Source organism: Musa acuminata, chromosome BXJ3-6, assembly GCF_036884655.1.
Source record: "Musa acuminata AAA Group cultivar baxijiao chromosome BXJ3-6, Cavendish_Baxijiao_AAA, whole genome shotgun sequence".
Lineage (NCBI taxonomy): Eukaryota > Viridiplantae > Streptophyta > Magnoliopsida > Zingiberales > Musaceae > Musa > Musa acuminata.
In genome coordinates, this window is record NC_088354.1 from 14126133 (window position 1) to 14150392 (window position 24260).

General features: G+C 38.7%; 4 protein-coding genes and 1 long non-coding RNA gene across 7 annotated transcripts; 3 read left to right on the forward strand and 2 right to left on the reverse strand.

The window, feature by feature from the left end:
* The first annotated feature begins 3401 nt into the window (after positions 1 to 3401).
* On the forward strand, positions 3402 to 4345 carry LOC135641065 (uncharacterized). The gene is made up of 3 exons (XR_010497558.1): positions 3402 to 3524; positions 3881 to 3914; positions 4009 to 4345. It is a non-coding gene; the product is annotated as an uncharacterized LOC135641065 (long non-coding RNA).
* Positions 4346 to 5078: 733 nt separating this feature from the next.
* LOC103988163 (zinc finger protein STOP1 homolog) lies at positions 5079 to 8037 on the reverse strand. 3 transcript variants are annotated; one of them, XM_009406707.3, is made up of 2 exons: positions 7903 to 8037; positions 5079 to 6878 (listed from the first exon to the last, which is right to left on the reverse strand). In XM_009406707.3, the coding sequence occupies exon 2, from the start codon at positions 6785 to 6787 to the stop codon at positions 5264 to 5266; it is 1524 nt and encodes a 507-aa protein (XP_009404982.1). In that variant the 5' UTR covers positions 6788 to 6878; positions 7903 to 8037; the 3' UTR covers positions 5079 to 5263. The 3 variants fall into 3 exon arrangements, with proteins under 3 accessions (XP_009404982.1, XP_009404983.1, XP_018683498.1); XM_009406708.3 differs by having other exon boundaries at positions 7898 to 8032; XM_018827953.2 differs by having other exon boundaries at positions 7856 to 7993.
* A 3834-nt stretch (positions 8038 to 11871) lies between these two features.
* Positions 11872 to 12932, forward strand: LOC135640527 (NAC domain-containing protein 30-like). The gene is made up of 3 exons (XM_065155048.1): positions 11872 to 12038; positions 12160 to 12427; positions 12492 to 12932. Exons 1-3 carry the CDS (start codon positions 11872 to 11874, stop codon positions 12828 to 12830), a joined length of 774 nt encoding a protein of 257 aa, XP_065011120.1. The 3' UTR covers positions 12831 to 12932.
* An 800-nt stretch (positions 12933 to 13732) lies between these two features.
* LOC103988165 (serine/threonine-protein kinase SAPK7) lies at positions 13733 to 16876 on the reverse strand. The gene is made up of 9 exons (XM_009406709.3): positions 16544 to 16876; positions 16364 to 16438; positions 16173 to 16274; positions 16045 to 16098; positions 15858 to 15950; positions 15690 to 15782; positions 14484 to 14588; positions 14306 to 14404; positions 13733 to 14224 (listed from the first exon to the last, which is right to left on the reverse strand). Exons 1-9 carry the CDS (start codon positions 16661 to 16663, stop codon positions 13889 to 13891), a joined length of 1077 nt encoding a protein of 358 aa, XP_009404984.2. The 5' UTR covers positions 16664 to 16876; the 3' UTR covers positions 13733 to 13888.
* Positions 16877 to 18882: 2006 nt separating this feature from the next.
* LOC135641762 (chlorophyllide a oxygenase, chloroplastic-like) lies at positions 18883 to 24239 on the forward strand. Its single transcript, XM_065157457.1, has 9 exons — positions 18883 to 19038; positions 19996 to 20241; positions 20669 to 20773; positions 20862 to 21137; positions 21228 to 21375; positions 21787 to 21971; positions 22096 to 22208; positions 22718 to 23012; positions 23675 to 24239. The coding sequence occupies exons 1-9, from the start codon at positions 18964 to 18966 to the stop codon at positions 23852 to 23854; spliced, it is 1623 nt and encodes a 540-aa protein (XP_065013529.1). The 5' UTR covers positions 18883 to 18963; the 3' UTR covers positions 23855 to 24239.
* Positions 24240 to 24260: the final 21 nt, after the last annotated feature.

The following is a 24260-nucleotide window of genomic DNA, read 5'->3' on the forward strand; positions in this document are numbered from 1 at the left end:
AGTGTGGGGGTGTCTTGCATATTATAAGAATAATAATCATCAAAGGACAAAATTAGGACCTAGAGGAATCAAATGTGTTTTTATAGGCTATGCCTCAAATAGCAAAGTATATAGACTTCTTAATTTGAAATCTAATATCATAATAGAATCTTGAGATGCAGAGTTCTTTGAACATTTAATGACTTCAAGTAATAATATTCATCCTCCAACTAGTGAAGAGTCACCAGTGGAGACATCTCAAAAGGTCGATGAGTAACCTAATATTCCTTTGATTGAACATCAATCAAGTTCACAAAAGATTAAAGAGAAATCTTATGAATTAAGGAGAAGCACTCGTGTACAAAAAATAAAAACATTAAGATCGGATGAGATTGATTTTCAAAGTATTTCTTTTTACCTTGTAGAAGGAACTAATGAGAGAGTTTTAAAAATAATTCCTCTTGTTTTACAAGTGGAAGATGATCCTAAATCGTTTAAAGAAGCTATGGCCTCTCGTGATGCTGCTTTTTGGAAAGATGCTATTAATAATGAGATTGCTTCTATTATGTCAAACCACACTTGAGAACTTGTCGATTTACCTTTTGCCTCTAAACCTATTAGTTGTAGATGGGTATTTTGTAGAAAGTATCATACAAATGATACTCTCCAAACGTTCAAAGCAAGGTTAGTTGCTAAAGGATTTCGACAAAAGGAAGGAATAGATTATTTTGACACATGCTCCTATGGTTAGGATCACATCTATTAGAATTATTTTTGCTTTAGCATCAATTTTTGATCTTTATGTTCATCAAATGGATGTCAAAGCGGTATTTCTAAATGGAGACCTCGATGAGGGGGTATATATGGAACAACCCGAGGGTTTTGTTCTACCGAAAAATGAACATAAAGTGTGTAAACTTATTAAGTCATTGTATGGTTTAAAGCAGGCTCCAAAACAGTGGCATAAGAAATTTGATGCAATAATTATTTCTAATGGATTTGTTCATAATATTGCAGATAAATATATTTATCTCAAAACTTATGATGACTATATGGTGATAGTTTTCCTTTATGTTGATAATATGCTAATAGTGAGTAACGACATAAAAGGTATTGTAGAAACAAAGAGGTTTCTACCTTCAACATTTAAGATGAAAGATCTTAGGCAAATTGATACCATACTAGATATCAAGGTAGAAAGAAATAGTGGGGGATATGTTTTTAGTCAAACTCATTACATTTATCTGTTTGACCCAAGTATCAAATTAGTCAAGAATATTAGAAGAACAGTGGGTCAATTAGAATATTCAAGTGCTATAGGAAGTCTTATGTATGTAACACAGTGCACAAGACTTGATATAGCATTTGTAGTTAGTAAATTGAGTATATTTACTAGCAATCCAAATGTAGAGCTTTGGAAGGCTATCGAAAGAGTTCTTGGGTACCTTAAACGGACCAAAGATTATGGCATTCAATACTCAAATTTTTTTGCTATTTTAGAAGGATATACCGATGCAAGTTGGATATCGAGTTTTGGAGATAACAAATCCACTACTGGTTGGGTGTTCACCTTGGGAGGTGGCGTTATTTCTTGGAAGAGCAAAAAACAAACGTGTATAACTCACTCAACTATGAAATTAGAATTTGTTGCTCTAGCAGATGCAGGAAAGGAGGTTGAATGGTTGAGGGACTTTCTATTAGAAATTTCATTGACTTCTAAGAGTGTGAATTCAATTTCTATACTTTGTGATAGTCAAGCTACTTTAGCTCATACATATAGTGAAATATATAATGGAAAATCAAGACGTATAAGTCTTAGACATGATTATGTGAGAAAATTAATTAAGAGTGGGATTATTTCACTCACATTTATGAAAATAAGTGAGAATTTGGCTGACCCATTCACCAAACCTTTTACAAGAGAAGTTGTAAGATCAACATCAAAATGGATGGGGCTAAAACTCCTTGATCCACCAATGATAGCAACCCTACTCAATATTATGAAATGAGTAATAAAGAGTTCAAAGGGTAAGAACAAGTCATTGACACGTGGAGTGGTTCAGCACTTTGAAATATTTTACGAGTCCCATCTAAAGATGTTAAAGTGATGGTTGTCACCGAATGAGGGTTGAGTTAATTATACTCTTAATAAAGTTCAGTCAAGTTAGGACAAGTATCTCAAAGAGTGACAAAGATACTATAAGAACTTCACCTATATGAACTTAGAAGTGGTGTCGCTTCGATTGAGAGTTGGAGTTTCTCTCATAAAAGTTCATGAATTTGGATGAGCCCAATGCCATATTAGGGCTAAGCGAGAATTTATGAGGAATATAAGGATGTTGTATTTATGTGTGTGGTACCACTGGTGTTGTCATTGGGAATAACAAATTGAAAGCTTTTATGTTATTTGGGGTTTCGACTTCACTTTGTGATGCTTACACTAAGGTAATATTCAAATCGAAAGATATATTATTTTATTCATAAATACTATTTAATCACTTGGAGAAAATTTTAAATTTGAATAAATGGGGGATTATTATAAATTGTTCAAATAAAAAAAAATTCTTTTCAAAAGATTTATTTGAAAAGGTGATTTCTTTTGTAGTTATTTTAGTAGTTATTTTATCTTTTGAGAAAATATATATAAATAGGTATTTGAGGATAAATTAGATATTCTCTAATTCTTCTTTGAAGATTCTTTATTGTTTGCTCAATACAGATCTTATAAAGGTTTATCATATCCACTAAAACTATTTGCATCAAACCCATAGCAATTTTATTGAGAAGAGGATGCAAATATCGTTTTTAGAAAAATATTTATATACGTTTCAAGCCTAAATATATTTTCTATTGTATTCTTGATCTTGTGTTTGTTATTTGTTTGCATAGTATTTTTATCCTCTTCTTTCTCATATTTTCCCAACTATTTATTTCTTTATTTCCAAGGTATCCTGGTTCTTGACTGAAGCTGCCTATGATGCAGACTATGATGAAGTGCGGTGAGACCAAACATACAAACCAACGACGACGAGCTCACCGGACTCATCAGGTTTGAGCATCCTTCCATGTCATTTGGAGTTGTTTGTACTACCTTCTCCCACTATCTTTTGCTGATCTACGTAGATAATTTCCAAACTTAAAATATATTTTAAAATATCATTTCTCAAGATTTATACTCTCTTTCAGATTTGGTATTGTATACGGATTCCAATCTCACATTCTAAGCTACCTACCGTAAATTCCTCGGTTCTCATGGTGCCAAAAGGGTTCGAGTAAATGTAACGTGCCCATTCTTCCTTTCCTTTTGTTCCTGAATTATGAGTTCATGCAGGTGTGAAGCATTCGATAGCGTGCAGGGATGGCTAATCGGGCGAATCAGAGAACCACACGGCACTTGACCCACGCAAATATCATGTTCGCATGGAGAGCAGTCTACTATAAAGGCGAACACACGGGGAGCTCTTCCCTTGCTCTGTAATACTTCCTCTCTCATGGCGAAGTCTTCCATCGCCTGCGCAGTGCTTCTCCTGTTACTTCTGGTGGAGGTGAGTCCGTGTGTGTGATTATAACATATACTTGGGTGGGGATAATCCACAATTTAAAGGAACTTGCAATCTCTTTTAAGACTTGCAGCAAAATTATGAACATGGAAAACTGATGTAGCAAAAAAATTGAGAACTTTTTTTTGTTTTCTTTGGGTATACATACAAGCGCAACAAAATTTGTCTACTGCACTCTGAAGCCGGATCTATGAAGTCATGATTGGTGTTAACATCTGTGGTAGTGTTTGGGTGTCTCTGCTCTTTGATCGAGAACTGGAGAATAATGTTGCCGTTCAAATGCACTTTATTATGTGATTCTGCACTTGTAATACTTACCTCTCTCGTGCTGTGTTCTGCAGATGGATATCTCAGCTGTCGCAGAAAGAGAAATCAGTAAGTCAATGCACATTTCTAGCATATAGAGAGATCATCAAGTAACACAATCAGATGGATCAGTGACCTCGAATCACGGTTGGTATTGCTGCAGATTGTGAGGCGAAGTGTTCGCACCGTTGCTCCAAGGCATCAAGGCACAAGATGTGCATGAGAGCTTGCGTCGACTGCTGTCACAAGTGCCACTGCGTCCCGCCCGGTACATACGGCCACAAAGAGGAATGCCCCTGTTATGCTCACATGAAGACTCGCCATGGTAAACCCAAATGCCCTTAGAAGCTAAACCCACATAATCCTATAACTAGCAATATTGCTCTCTAATCTCGAAATAAAATAGACGTACTGGTCTATGTGCTACTGAGTGCCACTTCAATGTGTGATCCTAATCTGTAGCCCTAAATAATTAGTAAAGTCTGGTCTTATATACTCTATGTGAAAGATGTTTGACACAAAACTACAGAACAGTGAGGATTAACTACAACACAGTAAATAACCTACTTATGTGGATTTCTGTGCACAAAAATGAGTTGAGCAGCAAATGTTATGCACCGTATTTATTGACAATCTAAATTGGACGGGAAATAAATGCAGATCAAGTAAAAGATGAGTGTGTGCGTTGTGTGAGCATGCCCTCAGAGCACTGGTCTCCTCATTCTTTCCTCTCTGCCAGATGAAATAAAAAGGGGCAACTTTATTCAAATGCGTGTTTCTAAGAAACTTGGTTGATGTGTTGCCTTTTCTCAGATAGCATGTTTGAATCTATGAATGTGTAAAGAAAAACACATACCTGATGTTGGATTCAGATGCCAAGAATAAACAGGAACCTGAAAACTCACTGTTCGGGCATGGGCATCGGTCATGATGCTCGTTCCGACTTGTACCCCTTTGTTGCTCCTGATATATTCTCTGCAAAGGAAACATAATCTGGGAACAAAAACAAGCAGCCATCTGTAGGTTCAGATGCAATAACTATTTACTGATAATACCGAGTCCCTGCTGATTTGAACGATGAATTGGTAGTTGATACAAGCACAAGTTTTCATGGAAAGAGACAAGAAACGTAATAAAAGAACTTTGTTTATCTTTAAGCCAGCAAGCGATATATCGAATCCATGAAAACCTTTACTGTAACTCCATTCCATAATATTGGAACATGCTTGGATCTGAAAATGAACTTGAGAGTGCAAATTAATGGAGCATCAAGTAAAAGTCGTACGGAAACATGAAGGTGATCATATTCATGGATCAATATGATCAGATCATAAACTAAGCTAGTCTATTCATACAGCACAAATTACATAACTGGATACTGTTGTTCCGAGCAGTTCATCTTCCCTGCAGGCTGGAACTTAATTTTCTCCATTCCTTTGAATGGAACTGCAAGAGCCAGTAGCAAGGAAAGAGAATGTGCTTTCAGAGACTTCATATGCAGAGTGCGGAAATTCGGCGAGCCCCCAAATGTTACATGCGTCCAAGGTCATGGGGGAGAAACAACCATGGCCATCATCAACTCCTTTTATATCAGGACTTTGGGCATCGAGTGAGGTGTTCCCACTGAAGTTATAGCCCATATTCCCTGGCATTCCACTTGATGCTTCACTGACCTGTGCTTTATCTGATGTTACTAAAACCTTAGCATCATCCATGGGAATGGCCGGTGCATGGCCTTGGAAGAGAGCAACATGACCAAACAACTTATCCTTTCTCGAAAAAGTTGTCCCGCATGAGCAAATCCACTTGTCCCTCCCACAGTGCTTCTCATGAGTTTTCAGGTCAGCAATGATTGAAAATTTCTTGGTTCTGCACCTACTGCAAGTGTAACTCTTATCGCAGTGGCTTCTCTTGTAATGGTTCTTCACGCACAGAATTGTTTTGAGAGGTTGGAACTTCTTGTGTTCCTTATTCCGCTTGCAACCCACAAAGGGGCAAGAATATCTCCTGAGGGGTTGTGGTTCTATGCTTGCTTCCTTGCTAGGCTTAGCAAGGGCAGCTGGACTCTTATACTCGTCGCCATGACCTCTCATGTGCATTCTTAGGTTTGCATCTCTCTTGAATCCCTTTCCACAGATCAAACAGAAGTGAGTATGTGGAGCCAAAATCTCCTCCTCCTCCAATTGCAGAACTTCATAAGAACCAGGTGGGAGGTTCTCTCCATCCATACCATCATCATTATCCTTTGTGTCATGGTCTTCAATTGGAATGGGCTCAGATGCTTCAACCCCAGAATTATTTGAACATTTGATTAACTCATCTTCTTTACCACCACAACTATTCAAATCTTTAATCAACGAATCATACTGAGAAGCTTTAGCTACCTCCACAGGCAAGATCTCATGTTGTTTCTGATTACTGCCTGGCCGACCAACAGCAGGATTAGTTGACAGGAGAGCATTCTTGATGTCAGGAAGAAGAGTGCCAGCAGTCGAGATCAATTGAATTATGATATAAGTTAGATCAGCTGTAACAAGCTGCTGCTGTGCTGCTAACTCATTAGCTTGGTCAAGGAACTGATCTTCATGACTAATTATGGAACGAACAATATCCTGAACTTGGTGGATCTTTTGTTCAAGGAATGACAGGTTGCTCAGCATCAATCTAGGGTTCCAATCCATGACTGGATCATCTACTGGAGAAGGTTCATGTTGTTTTTTGGATTTTGTCTCTCGGTCAGGACCAAACAAGCCACTGGACTGGGTTACCAAAGGTGGAGAAAATTCCAGGAAGGATCGACCATGTCTATCACCACACCACAAATTTGTGGAATCAAATGGGGCGAATGGCAGGTCTGGTTTCCGATTTCTCGGAGACTCACTCATCATTGAGCAGGAAGATTTTGATGATGCTTCCGGAGGTCTTCTTCGTTCGGGAACCATCTTAGCTCCTCTCTCTATGAAAACAAGTCCACACCATCAACTCTAGTTTTTGACCGAGATTTTTGTCAGTAAACCAGGTCCCAGAACAAACCTGTAGCAGTAACCAAGCAACAAAATTAGACAACCACATCAACATGGAGTTGTACAATGGAAAGTGTAAGGAAAAGAAGGAGAAAGTTAAGAGGAAATGAAACACTTTGATAACCATAACGTCATGAAAATTATGGTTTTAGGAGAATTTCTATTACTAATCAACAAACAAGAAACAACAGACCCAATGGATATACCTCAAGCTCGTATTCTTTCTACACAGACAAACAAAAGACCATATCTCCATAACCACACCATTAAATCAGCCAAGGTATTAGGTCGTTCTACAACCAAAGAAGAAAAAGCCAGTACTGGTTATCCAAGTCTACATTTTTTATGTACTTTCTCCTATCTTTGTGTTGAATCAGATGATGAGATCTTTTAGTTTCCAAAAATTTCTGTAAGTTCTTTCAAGCTTCAAACCATTCCCTTTTGTTTTCCTTGTTTCTTCATATTTTTATCAGGAAAAAAAGAAAAGATTAGGCCTTAAGAATACAACTTTGATGGATTCCAACAATATCACTCAATATGAAAAGCTAAAGTTGAAGAAAGGAACTATCTTAACAATTATACGAACAAAAATCCCCCTTTTGGTAATTCTGGAGGAAGAATAACATCATGTACAAACACAACATGCAAGAGGGCAACTATTTCCACATCCCCAAAATCTCATCTCTTCCAGATTCTGTTAGCAAGACACTATCAAGAGAAGTGAACATCGATGATCAAGCAAGAGTACTATGGGTGCATGTTCCAAGGAAACAGCTAGCTCGTCAATCTACCAAGCAAAAGATAGTTGGCAGTCAAATTAATCTAATCCAAACCCTCCAAAAAACCTTTTAATCGGAAGATCTCACAACATCCAGCAACAAATCAGCCAAAAATCTCAAAATCTTCGAAAAGGGACACCCCCAAAAATCTCTTTTTTTCCGATTCCTCCATCACCAAATCCCCCAAAAGGAAGAGAACTACACATACAAAGAGATCAATCGAGCTTCGAGCAGCACACGGAGATCATACCCCACCTTCCCTCGTGCAGCTCATCACCTTCGATCCATCTCCGAATACACAAACCTATTTACTGCATCCAAGTCGCGATCCAACTCCACCTCCTCGTCCATAGAAATCTCCGCTCTCTGCTCGCTTGACCTCGCTGCTTCCTTCGCCACCAAATAAGTAGGACGGAGAACTGGTTTCTGGTGTTCCTCCATAACTATCTTTATTAACCTACTCCATATTGTAATACAATAATAGAACACCATATCTTTTAATGTTAGAAAAAGGAACCAGTTAACAAATATAACCAGTGGAGGACCAACAGAAGCAGACGGCCGTCGCGGTCGGTCACTCACGGTCATTCTTTCTTCTCTCTGCTCAAAGCCTCTCAGTGATTGATGCATTATCACTCATCATTAAGGGCCCAAAAACTCAGCCCATCAACCAAAAAGGATTAGATGATTAGGAATCATCTGCTACAGCTTACATGCTCGTGCTATTGATTTGATCTGACAAATTGATAGTTGTGATCGTATTTGGTTTCTCATGAATGTCCAAGAATGCTTGCTGTGCTTGAATTGTAGTGTTCTACTTGTACTTGATCAATGTCTGTATCAGTAGACTTACTTGGCCTTCTTGACAAAAGCAAAACAGGGAATACATGATTGGGGTTACAGAAAGCCTGTGGAGGATCACTGGATCATTTAGGTACAGTGTTATACCTTAATGATTCTTTTAAGACCATCTCTCTTACTTACCTGGCTTGCAATCTAAAACAAAGATTTTTTAGTCTGAAACACTGAGAAATGAGTGTAAAGATGAACACCATGCAAGGGGGATGTTTAACTTCAGTGAGAAATATTTTAGATCAATATGAACAGATTTGATGAAGGCCTTTAAAATGATATGTCGGTGAAGGTCATTGTAATGTTCAAGTGGCTAATATTCTCACTTGCAATGTCTCCATCATGTCGAAGTTTTCACACAGTTTTCTCATGCTAGGAATATTTCTTTCATGGCAACTCTGCATTGCTGAGCCATAGAAATATGCAAAGTATCTGCCAGGTTCAAAGCCAGAGAGCTGCAGCAGATCTGCACATGAATTGCATGAAGAAGATGGAAAACCTTTGGGATATTATACTTTCACACTTTGTTAACCTAAGTGAATGTAAATCTTTGTTCAGCTTAAGTTTGATGTATAGATAAAACAATATAGGACTTTGTTTCTCTTCAAGGAGGCTTCCAAATGACTGAATAGTTAATGGTACTAACACTCTTGATCTTGTGGATGATGTACGCAAGCAATAGAAGAGAGAGAGAGAGAGTGTGTGTGTGTGTGTCTGTGTGTGGGATACAGAAGGAGAACACTTGTGTTATGCTGGAGTTAAAGAGCCAAACTGTGGTCCAGGGAAAGCATGGAAATAATGGATAAACATAGAAAGAACAAGATTCTATATGTCTAGTTGTTGCTTGATCCTCTTCTCTAAAGGAAAGAGTGGATAAACCTGAAAGTGCACTTTGTATTGATCCAAATGTCCCAATTCAATTGAAATGATTCCCTGGTGGGCCTTACTGAACAAGCATCATCAGTGTCATTAACTGTGATTGAGCAAAACATGTTTTCATCTTGGATTAAAATTGTAGGTTGAGATTAAACTTGATATTTTTATGCAGGAAAAGTGTAGTTTCCTTTTCTCTGTTCAGCCTACTCCTTGCTAAAAGAATTAGCAACTGAAGCCTTGTACACCATGTCTACTTTAAATTGTATTCTGAAGAATTTCTAGAAACTTGTAGAAGGAAATCCATCAATTCTTTATCTTGAATTGTTTTCTGATGAATTCCTAGAAACATGGAGAAGGGAATCACAGAATTCTATATGCTTAGTCATGGCTCCTCTTGCTGTTCATGACACTAAACTAGAAAGCATGTGGAGTTGAAGTGACACAGGCAGGCATTGCCTTCCAGTTCACCAAAAGCATAAACAAGTGTTAGTGTTGTAAACCATGACAAACAGGAACATGTGCCATTCTGGGATTGAATGGTAGATCAATCACACTTCACAGCTTTGTTATTTGATACTTTGGCTTTTGCTGCACCTAGATTGGTTTGATTTGTTTTAAGAGAAGACAGATTGCCTTCAAAAGATCAGACTTCTGAACTGGTAGAACTAAGTTCATGTCCATTAGCCATTAGACTGCATCCAACTCTGGACTGATATCAAAATAATGAAGCAACAAGAGGTGCAATTTTTCCTTGATCCTTGTCACTCTCTCATAGGTGGAAGACTGACATTTGCTGCTAAGGTCTATGCTTGCGTGCAAATATGTGGATTCCCCTCAATCCTTGCTTAGAATTAGCAGCTGAAACAAAGTTTCAAGAGCATGCATATTTTTAATTTCCTCCAAGAATTTCCTGAAATTTGTATCTGTGGGAGATGGTTCCTTTTATTATTGCTATTACTACTACATTGAGGATGAATTAATGGACTCCATAACTTATGGCATTTGCTTGATTTGCCAAGATAAGACAAGTTTGTCAATGGAAAAGGCAACAGCAGAATATTTTCTTTTATTTGCTGAGATTAGATTGGAATCTCAACCAGAAAAAGTAGCAAGAAAGAACCAAAGAGAATGGAGCAGAGAGGCAATGGGTGTTGTCATGATGCCAATGATCTGAAGATAGGATCAGATTAATTTGCATGGTATAATCATGCAGAAACACAGAAGAAAAAAAGAAGACCAGTAAACTAAATTTTCATCAATTTTCAGCATCAGAAACTACAGGAGGATTCATCAAAGTATGCACCTGAATAGTGACTTAAAACAATCAAGTTTGTATCCAAACTACAACCTTAAAGAGCAGAATGTTGCAAGATTAATAACAAGATTAAGATGCAATGGGTAAAAATAATTATCAAGTTAAGCTGCTAGTGTTGCAAATCTCCATAGACTGATCTGAGCTTTGTGTTCATCAAAATGAATCATAGAGACTGCCACATTGTAGACACAAACCCAAAATAAATGTCCACTTCAATGTGGTATGTTTGCATCACAATGGCATCATATTGAGACCAAATTAAATCAGGCTTACTGGTTAACCAAATGTGAGCAAATTAAGACTCAAGTTGAAGTCTGAAAGATTTCATGAAGCATGTTTTCATATTGTGAAGGCTGGGAAAAGTGCTTGGGCTTAGTCCAAGTGAAACTTACAAGCCACTCCTTTTTGACTACTGGTTCTTGTAAGAGGAGTCAAGCAAAGAAAAGAACAGAATTTTGAGGAAGAAATTAAGAGCTAATTCTTTTTTATGAAGAAATGATTTGAAAATAGGACTAAAATAGTATTATATTAATAAAGGATTAAAAATATCAGATGATATAGATTAGATTTGATAAGATTAAAATATTTTATTTTGATGGTATCCATCCTATATGATAATCTTAAGAAATTTGATTTTGTTTGAACTTGAATACCTATAAAAAAAAGATTCCAACATAGCATTAGAAATGACACAATTTTATTGTGTGAATAGACATAAATAATTAAGAATATATATATATATATATATATATATATATATATATATATATATATATATATATATATATATAAAATACGATGTCTCCGTGCCTTACGATTCAACCAATGTATCACCAAATGTGCACATCAGATTGGGTGTTTTTCATTTTTGTTTCACTACTTATACCAAAAGTGACTAAATGTCTAATAAATGTTTTTCAATCTAACATCTATTATTATATGTACAAAATCTTCAAACAAAGAGGGGAGGGTAGAGGTGGAGTAAGCATTTCTTATTCTCTCTCCCTGCGACCTAAATCGACTTCCTTCATCTCTTTCATTACTTTTCGGAACCCCAAACATTGTAGTGCACTCAAAGAGAATGCATTGTAGGACATCTAAGAAGGTTCGTTCTCTAGGGCTTACTACGTGCTTCACGTACCATCTTCTTCAACCTGTGGTGGTCTGCAGGTGAATTGGCAATGGAGGTGGTGGACTCTTGCGTTCCACCTGGTTTCAGATTCCACCCCACCGAGGAAGAGCTCGTCGGATACTACCTTGGGACGAAGGTGGCTTCTCAGAAGATCGATCTTGTTGTCATTAAGGATGTCGATCTCTACGGAATAGAACCATGGGATCTCCAAGTTTCGTGATCTCTGTCCATGGAGAACTTACTGTAAGATTCTTATAGTAGCCTTAAACTCTCTCTCTCTCTCTCTCTCTCTCTCTCTCTCTCTCTCTCTCTCTCTCTTCGATCGATATATAGACAGGTGCAGACATGGGCATGACGAGCAAAGGGAGTGGTACTTGTTCAGCCACAAGGACAGGAAGTATCCAAGTGGAACTCGCACCAACAGAGCCACCGCTGCTGGATTCTGGAAAGCAATGGGGCGAGACAAACCGGTGATTTCGAGCTCCCGAGTCATAGGGTTGAGGAAGACTCTTGTGTTCGACAAGGGAAGAGCTCCAAATGGGAGGAAGACCGATTGGCTCATGCATGAATACCGTCTTCAATCTAGTGAACTTGCATCTTCTCAGGCAAGTCAGTCGACTGCATCATTCTGCACTTGGTATCATGCTCATTCAATTACAGGAATTGCAGGAAGAAGGTTGGGTCGTATGTAGAGCATTCCAAAAGCCAACACCTACTCAAAGGCCATGCGCCAGCAATGTTAGTGCTACCTACAACAACAGTCTTGAAACCACAGTGAGCATGAGAGGCAACTTTTGTGATGAGAGAGCTGTTGGGTATAGCATCATTCCACGGGCGGAGATTCTTGAAGGTGATGTTGTAGGCAGTGATGAGACGAGTGCCGGTAAGAAGAGAAGCAACCGTAATGAGCATATGATGGATTGGAAGGTTTTGGACAAGTTGCTCTCCTTGTCACAGTCTAATGAATCAAGCACAGCATGTTTTCTTCCACAGTTTGATAGCTCATGATGCCGACATTAATGGTCTCTTCAGCTGTTATGTTGCTAATAAAGCATGGTAGCAAAGTCAAAGAGTTCTCCCATGCAATCATAAGTAGTAGGAATGTAGTGATATGAAACAAGCCCTGATTGATTTCTGAGTTTGATGAGAACTTGGTTTGTACTGTTAATAAACCTTGTAATATGATGCACTCATGTTTTGGTAGCCAGTAAGATCAGCTGTATGAATGTGTTTGACATGTACAATAGTTGATGAAAATAGTTAATCGAATGATTTCTTGGAGAAGAATTAAGAAATGCACTTTGAACAAACAAGCTTAACTTAGATTCAAAGAATTGGGTAGGCATCACAATATGACAGTTGAAGTTTTTGGATTGTGTTGATATATGATCTCATATGTGTTAACTTAGATGTTAACCCTTAATACAGGAACTCCATGATCAGCATAGTGAAAATTGATCATATTGCTAATATATTCACAGATGAGAGATAAAAAGAAAAAGTCTAAAGAACTTTGTACAGCATTAAAAAATATAATGTACATATACGGATCATATCATAACTATACTACTGGTGTCTATAACAATTGTTACTTTGAAATAAACATCTATTGAGATGCATAGTAACTTCTAATATAACCCATACACAGCATTTATACTATTAGCAATTCTAATGTAGTTTATAATCTCCATATTCTCTGAGATATCATTCTTTTTAAGCTGCTCTGTAAACTGTTTATATATACACACACACACATATATACATATGTATATATGTATATATATATATATATATATATATACATACATATATATATATATACATACATATATATATATATACATACATATATATATATATATATACATATACATATATATATACATATATAAAGTAAAATAAACATATCATAAGAAATACTTGGCTTCAAATCTTAAAATAACTCCATAAAATTCTTGAATTACTACACAGACATACTTGTAAAATAAACGGGTCATCCATCACAAGCAGCAGAGGAGTAGGCAAGATGGTTTGTATCTTACATCAATGAGATCCATACTTACATGTCAATTGATGTGGAACTCTCCACTAGCATGGACTGCCTTCACTGTCTTATCATACTCGTCATCCTCTTCTTCTTCTTCCACCTCTTGGTTCTCTTCCTTATTATCCTCTTCTTCAGAATCGGCCTCGGACCACCCAAAGCCTGAAATCGACCGAGATGGCTTTGGAAGTGTCCTAGCTTCTGTTAATATCTTCCTGATCTCATCGATGCTCTGGGTGGAGAAGGGGGGAATGCTGTTGTCCCTCCTGTAGTACACTGCTTGTGCTGCTTCTGTGAGCTCCCTGGGGAGATTCTTCAGGAACCAAGGGTGGGTTCTTATCTCCCTCATTTTGATCCTCTGCATCGCATTACATTACATGCCAATCCAGTCATACCATTCTTCTACAAGTAGAGCGTGGAAAACATTTCAAAGAATTACCCTCATCGGATTGGCGTCGAAGATGCGGGAGATGAGTTGCCTGCAGTCTTGTGATATGTGAACATAGTCTGGTATCTTGTACTGCACCGACATTATTCTCTGCAATCACAATGGTTATTGGGTTATGTCAAGATAAATCAAAGAATTCTAAAGAAAAAAGATCAGTTTGCAGTCTTACTCTGATGGTCTTCCTGATGTTCTTGGGATCGTTTTGGTCTTCAAAAGGGTAGGCTCCCACCAGCATGACATACAGAGTTACTCCACATGACCATACATCTGCTTGCTACACATTTTTCTAGCACAAAATTAGATGCACAAGTAACATGTTGCTTAAGTTGAAAACACAACAGGCAAACTGCTGTGAACTGGAATATACATTAGGAAAGACTACACCATGCAATAGCAGTCATCTAGTAGGCCACTTCCGTTTGGAAGAGAAGGTTGTCAGGAAAGAAAAAGACACTACAGATTCTACAATGAGATACCACTCTCGTTGTTTATTGGGAAAAAGAAAGTGTGATGTGTTGCAAACAACAGCATCTGCGAAATTGGAGATGAAAGAACAACATGGAGTAGATGAAAGGATAATGTCATCAAAAGAAATATGGAAGAACAATTTGTCTTGTTCTTGAATTGATGCATAGGCATATAACACAACATTCACAATAACAAGTCAACTGCAACTGATTCATTCCATGAACACAAATCCACAAGCTAGACACAGGCCTATAAAAATCAACCATACTCTTTTGTACTTTGATGTAAAGTTTATCACAAAGATCACCATTTACTTTGATCGGTCTACATCACTGTATGTATCATTCAGTTTGTAGGACAGGAGATCAAAGTACCCCAAGACCATATTGATTTATCTACCATTATAATGAGCCAAAAGAATCCATCCGAAAGGCTAATTATTTCTCTTCCTTGTCCATATAAAACATTTCAAGCAATTATCTTTCAGAGTAGCTTCTTTTTCTTGCAAATTAACAGGTCAAAATATCATTTTGACCAAGTATCCTTTGACATTCGGGTGTTTTCATCAAGGACCATCCAATGTGACAATGTCCATCCAGTAATTGATGGGACAGATTCATTCCCGTCAATAAACGAAGAGGAGGATTCCAACAAGAGGACCAACATCGTTCCCCCCCACCTCTTCCCACCCAACCTCAACGGCACCAGACGTGGCCCCCAAGCCACGTGCCTGGTCCTTTCCGGCCCATTCACGAATCTTGAGGCGGGGCCCCTCTGTTAAAGGGTCCAGATCCGTGCTTCCCCGCTCCCCAAGACGCAGTCCTCATTGACTGCATAGTATCGGCACTATCGATGGAGACCATATGCTGGTAGTGATCAAGTAAACGAGGGAGGAGGAGCGGGTCACCTTTCCGTCGTACTCACGGGGGGAGAGAACCTCCGGGGCGATGTACGCGGGCGTCCCCACCGTCGATTTCGGCCTCGAATGCAGCAGCGACGACTGCGACAACGGATAGAGATTCTAATGGTACGTGTTGATGTTTTGAACTGCTAATAATCGGGAGAAGGGGAACACCTTGGAGTAGCCGAAATCGCAGATCTTGAGGCGCGGCGCCGGGCTGCCATCGAGCAGGGTGTTCTCCAGCTTCAGATCCCGGTGGCAAATTTGCTGAAGGGTTGTTTTACGTATCGAATATAGTTGTAAGTTCATATTAATCTTCGATTTTGGGGTTAAAAAAGCAAATTTTAGGGTAATTTTGTACCCTGAGATGGCAGTAGCTGACACCGCAGATGAGTTGCTGGAAGAAATATCTCGCCTGCAAGAGGAAATCGATACTAATTCTCGAGTTAATTTGTGAAGAAGACGATCGAGAAGGGTAAATTAGGGAACCTCGTCTTCGCTGAATCTTCCGGCGTCGCAGATCCGCTCGAAGAGCTCGCCGCCTGCGGCGTACTCCATCACGATCGCCAGATGCGTCGGCGTCAACACAACCTGAAGAGAGAATTCCGATGCCAATCAAAAAGAAAAGCGAGGACAAGAGTGGGGGGAGGGGGCTCTTCGATTCGAGGGAATCCCCAGACCTCCTTGAAGCGGATGATGTTGGGATGACGAAGCGACCGGTGGTTGATGATCTCCCTCGCCACGTTCTCATCTATCTACTTCCCCAAAAACCACGAATCAGAAAAAGAAGGAGACGCGAAAGAAAACCAAACGAAACCAAACCAATCCGATCGATCGAGCGAACGAGCAATGGAGCTCACCCGTTGACCTCGCTCGATGTGCTTCATGGCGACGAGCTCCTTGGTGTCCTTGTGGCGCATCAGCTTGGCCACACCAAAGTTACCAGATCCGATGTCGCGCACCACCTCGTACTTCTCCATCCTCAGCTACCTTCCTTCCTCGCCAAGCTCGAAAGCCTTCAGCTTTACCAGCAACAACCACAGTCGTCTCTGGACTCGGGGGAAGGCTAGTCTATTCTTGGTGCCCGCTTCCCTACCTTCCTCATGATTGAATATTTTTTGGTACCCCACAAGTTGGTCCTGCGCGGGGCCCAGAAACGGGTACGGAACAGAAGTTACGCTACTAGGCGGCTACGATTGCTTCCTTGCTGCGCCGGTGGCGATTGGACGAGTGGCGCGAACAATTCGGATTGGGGAACTAATATATATATATATATATATATATATATATATATATATATAATTTTATGAGCATCCAAAATTGAAGCCAAACACGAAATATAATATCGGATTCCTCGAAACCTAACTTCTTGTAACATTCGAGTTGATGTCGGATTGCATATGGAGGTTGTACGAGACACCAATTACATTAATTTTAGTTAAAAGCATGCTTTTGTACCACCAAGGAATATATTATTCTATATATATCACTGACGAATTATTGCACGTCACTCACCCATAGAATTATGTCGGACTCCTCTTCCTATTCAATAGCCAAAACTAGTGGAGTCATCAAATCACATGCCACCACTCTTAAAGACTATATTGGAAGGCAGACAAATCGCCACGTTTGATCTTAGTCATGCTCACTCGATTCTGCGTCCATCTACGTGTCTTTTGCATGATGGAATCCTTATTTTACATGTGTGGCTTTGTCCGATCTAAGAAAAAAAAAATTACAAGAGGATCTTTCTTTATAGATATGTAATAGAAAGGTGATTAGATATGTTCATGTTTCATTTATTTTATGATATTTTCTATAAAAAAAAGGGCATTAAAGAATGCCCTTTTGGCCAATCATGTCATACAATCCTCGCCCATGACAAGCTAACCTTGTACTTAATATGACTGCTTTCATACATCACAATATAAACATTATGTAACAAGACATTGAATCAAACTTTGTGTTCGAATAAACTGAGTTCAGTCAAATTAAGTTAGGTATGGTCTTTGTTTGTACATATTCTATGATGCTGTTATGAATGCTGAAGAAAGATTATATGTAAACAAAACAAGTCCATATAAGACAAATGATTATATGGTGAAACGGATTTACCTCCCCATCACAGTTAGACAAGAACACACACAAACATTTATGTGCCAAATAGATGTACCTCCGGGTGGTGTCATGAGTATCCTCGATCGATACAGTGAATTAAACGTATAAGCTTATTGAGATATTTCTTTCTATTTTATATGAAATTTTTGGTGAGAGAAAATCACATACACTGTTCAGTCGAAAGTCATCTATTGTCGAGGATTGATCGAGTAGGCGGATCAGGATCTTCCTGGTTGCAAGGTTTCTTCTCGAGATTGGATTATCCTAGTGTATGATCCTGTGCATGATAGGTCGGCGTCGTGGATTGTCCAATGTAATCCTTTCGATGCTTAAGTCAACGAAAGGAAAAAGACAGTAGGATAAGCCGTATGACTGATTTAGTGTGTAAAGAGTCTCACTTTTAACATGAGCTGATTAATTCCTTTTTATATTTGATCTCTAAGTTTTCTTATTGAATGACGTGAGAAAAGATTAGATGAATTGTCTGATTATTTTCTAATTTTGATAGGGTATGATAATTATTATCCGTCATTGATGCAGGATACATCCGAAAGCACTACGAGAGTTGGTTGATTTGGAACCATACTTATATGTTAGCTTATGTAACAAATGAGTTGGCATGAGACAAAATTATATATATATATTATAAGGATGATATTTATAGATAAAAGAGATGGTTTTCGTGACTAAAATCTTGATAATTTAAACTACAAAGGCAGAAACATTTGGATCGGTTTAAACACATCGGATAGACTTTAATATATGATAGAAAAGGATTTCATCCAAAAACTCACGATAAGGGAAATGATCGAGGCATTCGGACCCTTTGGGTCCCACTGGGTACCATTTGGGTACAGTGCCTGCGTGCACCATGAAAAATAGGAAGGAAAAATCTATAAGCCAAGATATGGGATGACGTGGCAAGATTTTAGTAGCTTCTCGGTCAGTGGGCCCCGCGGGAGCTTGTGGAGGCTGCCGCGTCCACCTTGGCGGCCAATACGTCGGTCGTAAGTCCACGTGTCGACTCGTGGGCGGCCGACCCAGATTTCGTGCGGCGCGCTCGGGCTCTTATCAGCGCCCGCCGCTCGCCAACCCGATTCCCCAAATCGGGCATCCAAACGAGGGGCACCAGGTCCGGTCTTGTTTCCGCCCCTTGCCGGCCATGGCGACGGCCGCAGCAGCGTTGTCTCTCCTCCCCGTTTCGCTTCGGCGCCCGCTGACGTCCTTCTCCAAGAAGGTAGCTCTCCGTCTCGAGAGGATTCATCCGCTTGTTCATGTTTGTTTGTCGAAGCTTCGGCATCCATTTGCCAAGATTGCATCTTGGTGAACATCGTATAATCTTCGCCTCCACAGTGTGCTGTGTGATCGGAGAAGATCGCTTGGCTTCGATCATAAATTTGTGGGTTTTGACAAACTAGGGAGTCAAATTTTTTGCAGACATGATGGTGTCAGAGCATGATTTGAAGACCAACTGAGATCATCATTTTCTGAATCCTTTTGTTAATCTTGTAGAAAGGATTTCCTCAAAAAGAAATGCATTTTGTAGAAAAGGACATAGACATAGTTCTTCTCCTCAATTGTAAGTAATGGTGAAAAGGTAGTTTTGTTGTTAGAAAGCATACATCTCCTCATGCTTTTATGCCATGCTATTATAGTTGCATTTTCACTGAAGTCTTGAACCTGTCTAAAAGTTTCAGTTGTCATGTCACCAGACGTTTGACTAACCAGCACATTTCAGGACTGTGACATTTAGATTGTAAATCATGGTATTCTAATATAGCATGAAGAATCCATTTTTTTCCTATTGAGACAAAACTGACCTACACAATGAACTAGTGATCCAGCATGCTGAAGTCAACATTTTCTTAAATATTTTGAAGGTTTTTTTTTTGGCAATATCTATACTAAATTGTATTTTATCTTCGAAATGTTTAGCTAAAAAGCATCTTCATCCAAGGAGATGTATTTTACATGTCAAAACCAGCATCCTAAACAACTGTTCATTTATGGTACCTTAATGGTTTCTCTACTTGGAATATCTGTTTCAGATTAGCTGTGAATAGTTATTTTAATAGGCTTAGGTTTTCTACTGTTTTTCCTAATTTTGATATATTGTTGAATCAAATGAGTTGAAAGAACACATGCATTCACCTGAACTACTCTTTTTTGTTTTTGCTGTGTTGAACTTGTGAAGGGTAATGGTGGCAGAAACGGAATAAAGGTTTTTGCTGTGTTTGGAGAAGAAGAGAGAGGTAGCTTGGAGAAGAGGAGCACTTGGGAAGCCATTTTTGATGTGGAAGATCCTAGGCCTAGAGTGCCACATTTTAAGGGGAAACTCTTGGATATGAACCAAGCTCTGGAAGTAGCCATGTTTGATATTCAATATTGTGACTGGAGGGCTCGTCAAGACTTGCTAAGCATTATGCTTCTTCATGAGAAGGTGCTTATGATCCATGTTTCTTGAACTTTCCATGATATACACATTTAGAGTCATGCTAGCACTATACTAATCTAATCACGAAAAGGTCTTCGTATCCTGGATGACATGTAGGTCATGCTGCTAAAGCTTATCTCCTGGATGACATTGCAAATACACATCCTTTTAAGTCAATAATAGCTTCCTGCTTTGCTCATGTTTGAAATTGCCATTTTCAAGATTGTAATCTGAGCTTCTATCAGATTGCCAACAAATAATACAAAACATTCTGGTAATGCCTGTTAAGAATCGAAAAAGGCCTTTGGCATTGTAGCTAAAGCATTCATATATTCTGAGCTACTATCTCCTTGGCTAAGAACCTGGAAAATATATCTAACATGAAGTAATGCATACCAGATTTATTCCGATTGCTTTATTTCTGGTTAAGCAGGTGGTCGATGTCCTTAACCCTTTAGCTCGTGAGTTCAAGTCAGTTGGCACCATGAAGAAGGAACTTGCAGAGTTGCAGGAAGACCTTGCACAGGCCCACAGGGAGGTATGGGAGTGTTTCTAATTGCATCCTGACTAGTTTCTGCTTGGATAAATCTTGATCATCATGATAACTACTTGCATAAATGTATCAGGTTCATATATCAGAAGCAAGGGTAGGTGCAGCATTGGACAAGTTAGCATACATGGAAAAGTTGGTGAATGAAAGACTATTAGATGACAGGAGATCAGATCAATTTAATTCTGAGGCACAATCTCCAAGCATTTCTTCATCATCCATAGAAACCTCACAAAATAAGTTGCCCAGAAGAGGGCTAAATGTCTCTGGTCCTGTCAAATCATACCACCCTAACTTGAAAAACTTTTGGTATCCAGTGGCATTCTCATGTGATCTAAAAGATGATACCATGGTAAGTAAGCCCTTATTCTATATTAAGAGAGATAACCTTGGCTCTGGTTCTGCTTCTGTTCTCTGCATTAAGACTTAAATGCTTTTTCAGATACCAATAGATATTTTCGAGGAGCCATGGGTCATATTCAGAGGAAAAGATGGTCAACCAGGCTGCGTTCAGAACACCTGTGCTCACAGAGCCTGTCCTCTTCATCTAGGATCAGTGACTGAAGGCCGTATTCAGTGCCCTTACCATGGTAAGTTAGAGAAAAACATACATATTTCATTGGATCAGAATTTGCTTGTACCATCAGTGGGAGCCTTAAAGTTGAAAATATGCACATAAAATTTAATGTTTTGAAGTTCATATAAAGAATTTTGGTTTTCAACTCTTGATACAGTCGGCATTCTTATTGTAACTGTAGACACCATTCCATTATATTCTCAATCTGAACATATTAATAATATATTGATTCCAAAATAATGTAAGACATTAATTTTTTTTATTCTGGATGTTTTAATGTTGTTGCATGAACCATAGAATAAGCAAAATTTTCTGGTTTTCTTTCATGAAATACACACTGGATGTATTCTTTTGTAGTATACATTCTCATCTGCTCAAGCAAGAATTAAGGTTTTCGCATGGTTCATGGTTCATTAAATTTCAGGTTGGGAATATTCAACTGATGGGAAATGTGAAAAAATGCCATCCACCAAACTGCTTAATGTGCGGATTCGATCATTGCCATGTTTCGAGCAAGAAGGAATGGTTTGGATTTGGCCAGGTGAAGCACCTCCTATGGCTACTATTCCTTCTTTGAAACCTCCCCCAGGCTTTAAAGTTCATGCAGAGGTATAGATTTGAGTTTGATGATATGGTGCATTATTTCTCTGGAAAATGTGCTGCAACTTCTGAATACTGTACTTTCCTAATAGTTTACAATGTGCTTGGTTCTAATCTTGTTTCATCTGTACAGATTGTGATGGAGCTGCCCATTGAGCATGGGCTTCTTTTGGATAACCTCCTTGACCTTGCTCATGCTCCATTTACTCACACCTCAACATTTGCCAAGGGATGGAGTGTTCCAAGGTATCTTTTGCGATTTAAATTGAACCCAGAAGCCAATAGAATCAATAAGAATGATACTGGAGTAGTTTTGTGGTTGCATCAACCAAATCGAGATGCCAAAAAGAATCACTTCCTTTGTGCAAAGAATAATTAAAAATAGAAGAATATGTCACTGTCAGAAAGATGATCCTATGCTGTTGTGAGTCAATGAACTTGATCCTTTTACCATTGCAAAGTGATGCGCTGAACATAATTTATGCTGGTGATTTTCACAAATTTTGTTACAATCCATTTTTTCCTTGTAATCTTGAGGGGAGAGGATTTCTGCCTAGTTGGGTTAGTATTTAGGTGTAAGATGTGCACAATTTCATCAATCATAATGCTTTAATGTCCTCCATGGCCATGCAATTATGTCCAAGGAAACTTGAGCTTATACTTCATGTAAACCAGAACTCCTTCAAACATAAAGAACTATTCCATCTTTTTCAGTTCACTAATCCTGGACTAAAATATCATCTGAAAATGTACAGCTTGGTGAAGTTCCTCACACCGGCATCGGGCATGCAAGGGTACTGGGATCCTTATCCTATCGACATGGAATTTCGGCCTCCTTGCATTGTCTTCTCGACAATCGGAATTTCAAAGCCTGGAAAACTGAAGGGAAAGACTACTAGACAATGTTCCACACATTTACATCAACTTCATGTATGTTTGCCATCCTCTAGACAGAAAACAAGGTTGCTGTACAGAATGTCACTGGATTTTGCCCCATTTTTGAAGAACATCCCCTTTATGCACCTCTTGTGGAGACACTTTGCTGAGAAGGTGAGTCTTACAACCCAAAATATGCCTTACTCCAATTAAATTTCCAGCAATCGAAACATCTGAGATACATTGCTTTTAATTGCAGAATGCAAAATACCTACGATAGAATTACTAAGACATGAAAAGCTATATGCAAAATGGAAGATATTATGTGAAGAACATAATAAAATGTTTCCATTTGATCATCTTCATGAAGTGTTAATTGTTTTTTCAGCAGCATCAGTTTTCCTCCCATAATTTAGTTGTGAATCCATGCACACCATTGCTAGATGATACCAATAAAATTGTTTGCATTGAAAACCTAATCCATCCTATAACAAATGTAAGAGACAAAGACACTATGAGATCATAACCTTCTCAAACCTATCATTTCATTTATGATTACAAAATAGAAAATTTGAAAAAGATATCATATTAGCAGCAGACATGAAAACACTTATTGCTTAGATAGGGCATTTATCTACTTTGTAAAATCATAGTCAAAGGAAGAAAGGGAGGTCTTTTGTTTCTTCTTCTTTAGGGCTGATATGGAAGAACATGAATAGATGCACCACAATGCACCTCTCTTCCAAGCAAGAGACAGTTGTATATTTAAGATGATCCATTGAGGTGCATTTATGCAGCAAAAGCTCCTACAATCCTTTACATTCTTCTTAAACCAGGTGTTAAATGAGGACCTGCGGCTCGTGATTGGCCAACAGGAACGGATGCTCAACGGGGACAATGTGTGGAACTTACCAGTCTCATATGACAAGCTTGGGATACGATATCGCCGGTGGAGAGATGCACTCGAGAGAGGAGCTAAGCAGTTACCATCCACCAAACAAGATGAATATCTCTGATGCCCAAGAAGTCCCTTTAAGATATTACTCTTGTCTCCCCCACTGCCATTTATTTCATGGAAAACACAATGAATTGTTGATGGAAGTCTAATAGCCGTGATCCCTGTGAAGCTCAGTATGAAGGAGAAACATCCAAGTACCACACACATTCTGAAGCAGAAGCTGATCTGGAATGATCTGGCTGTTCTTTTGAAAGTGAGCTGTACATTAGTTGGGATTCCAAGGCATGCAAGAATGTCTTGATTGTTTTTTCATGTACATTATCTGTAACATTTTTGTATTCTTCACCTCCTCTCTGTCATTGATGTCTGCAATCTGCTGTATTCCAAACTAAACCATTGTGTGGTAATATCCTTCAGTCTTGCCAAAATTTTAAATCCCTGCACATACTCCACTAGTCCTTTTT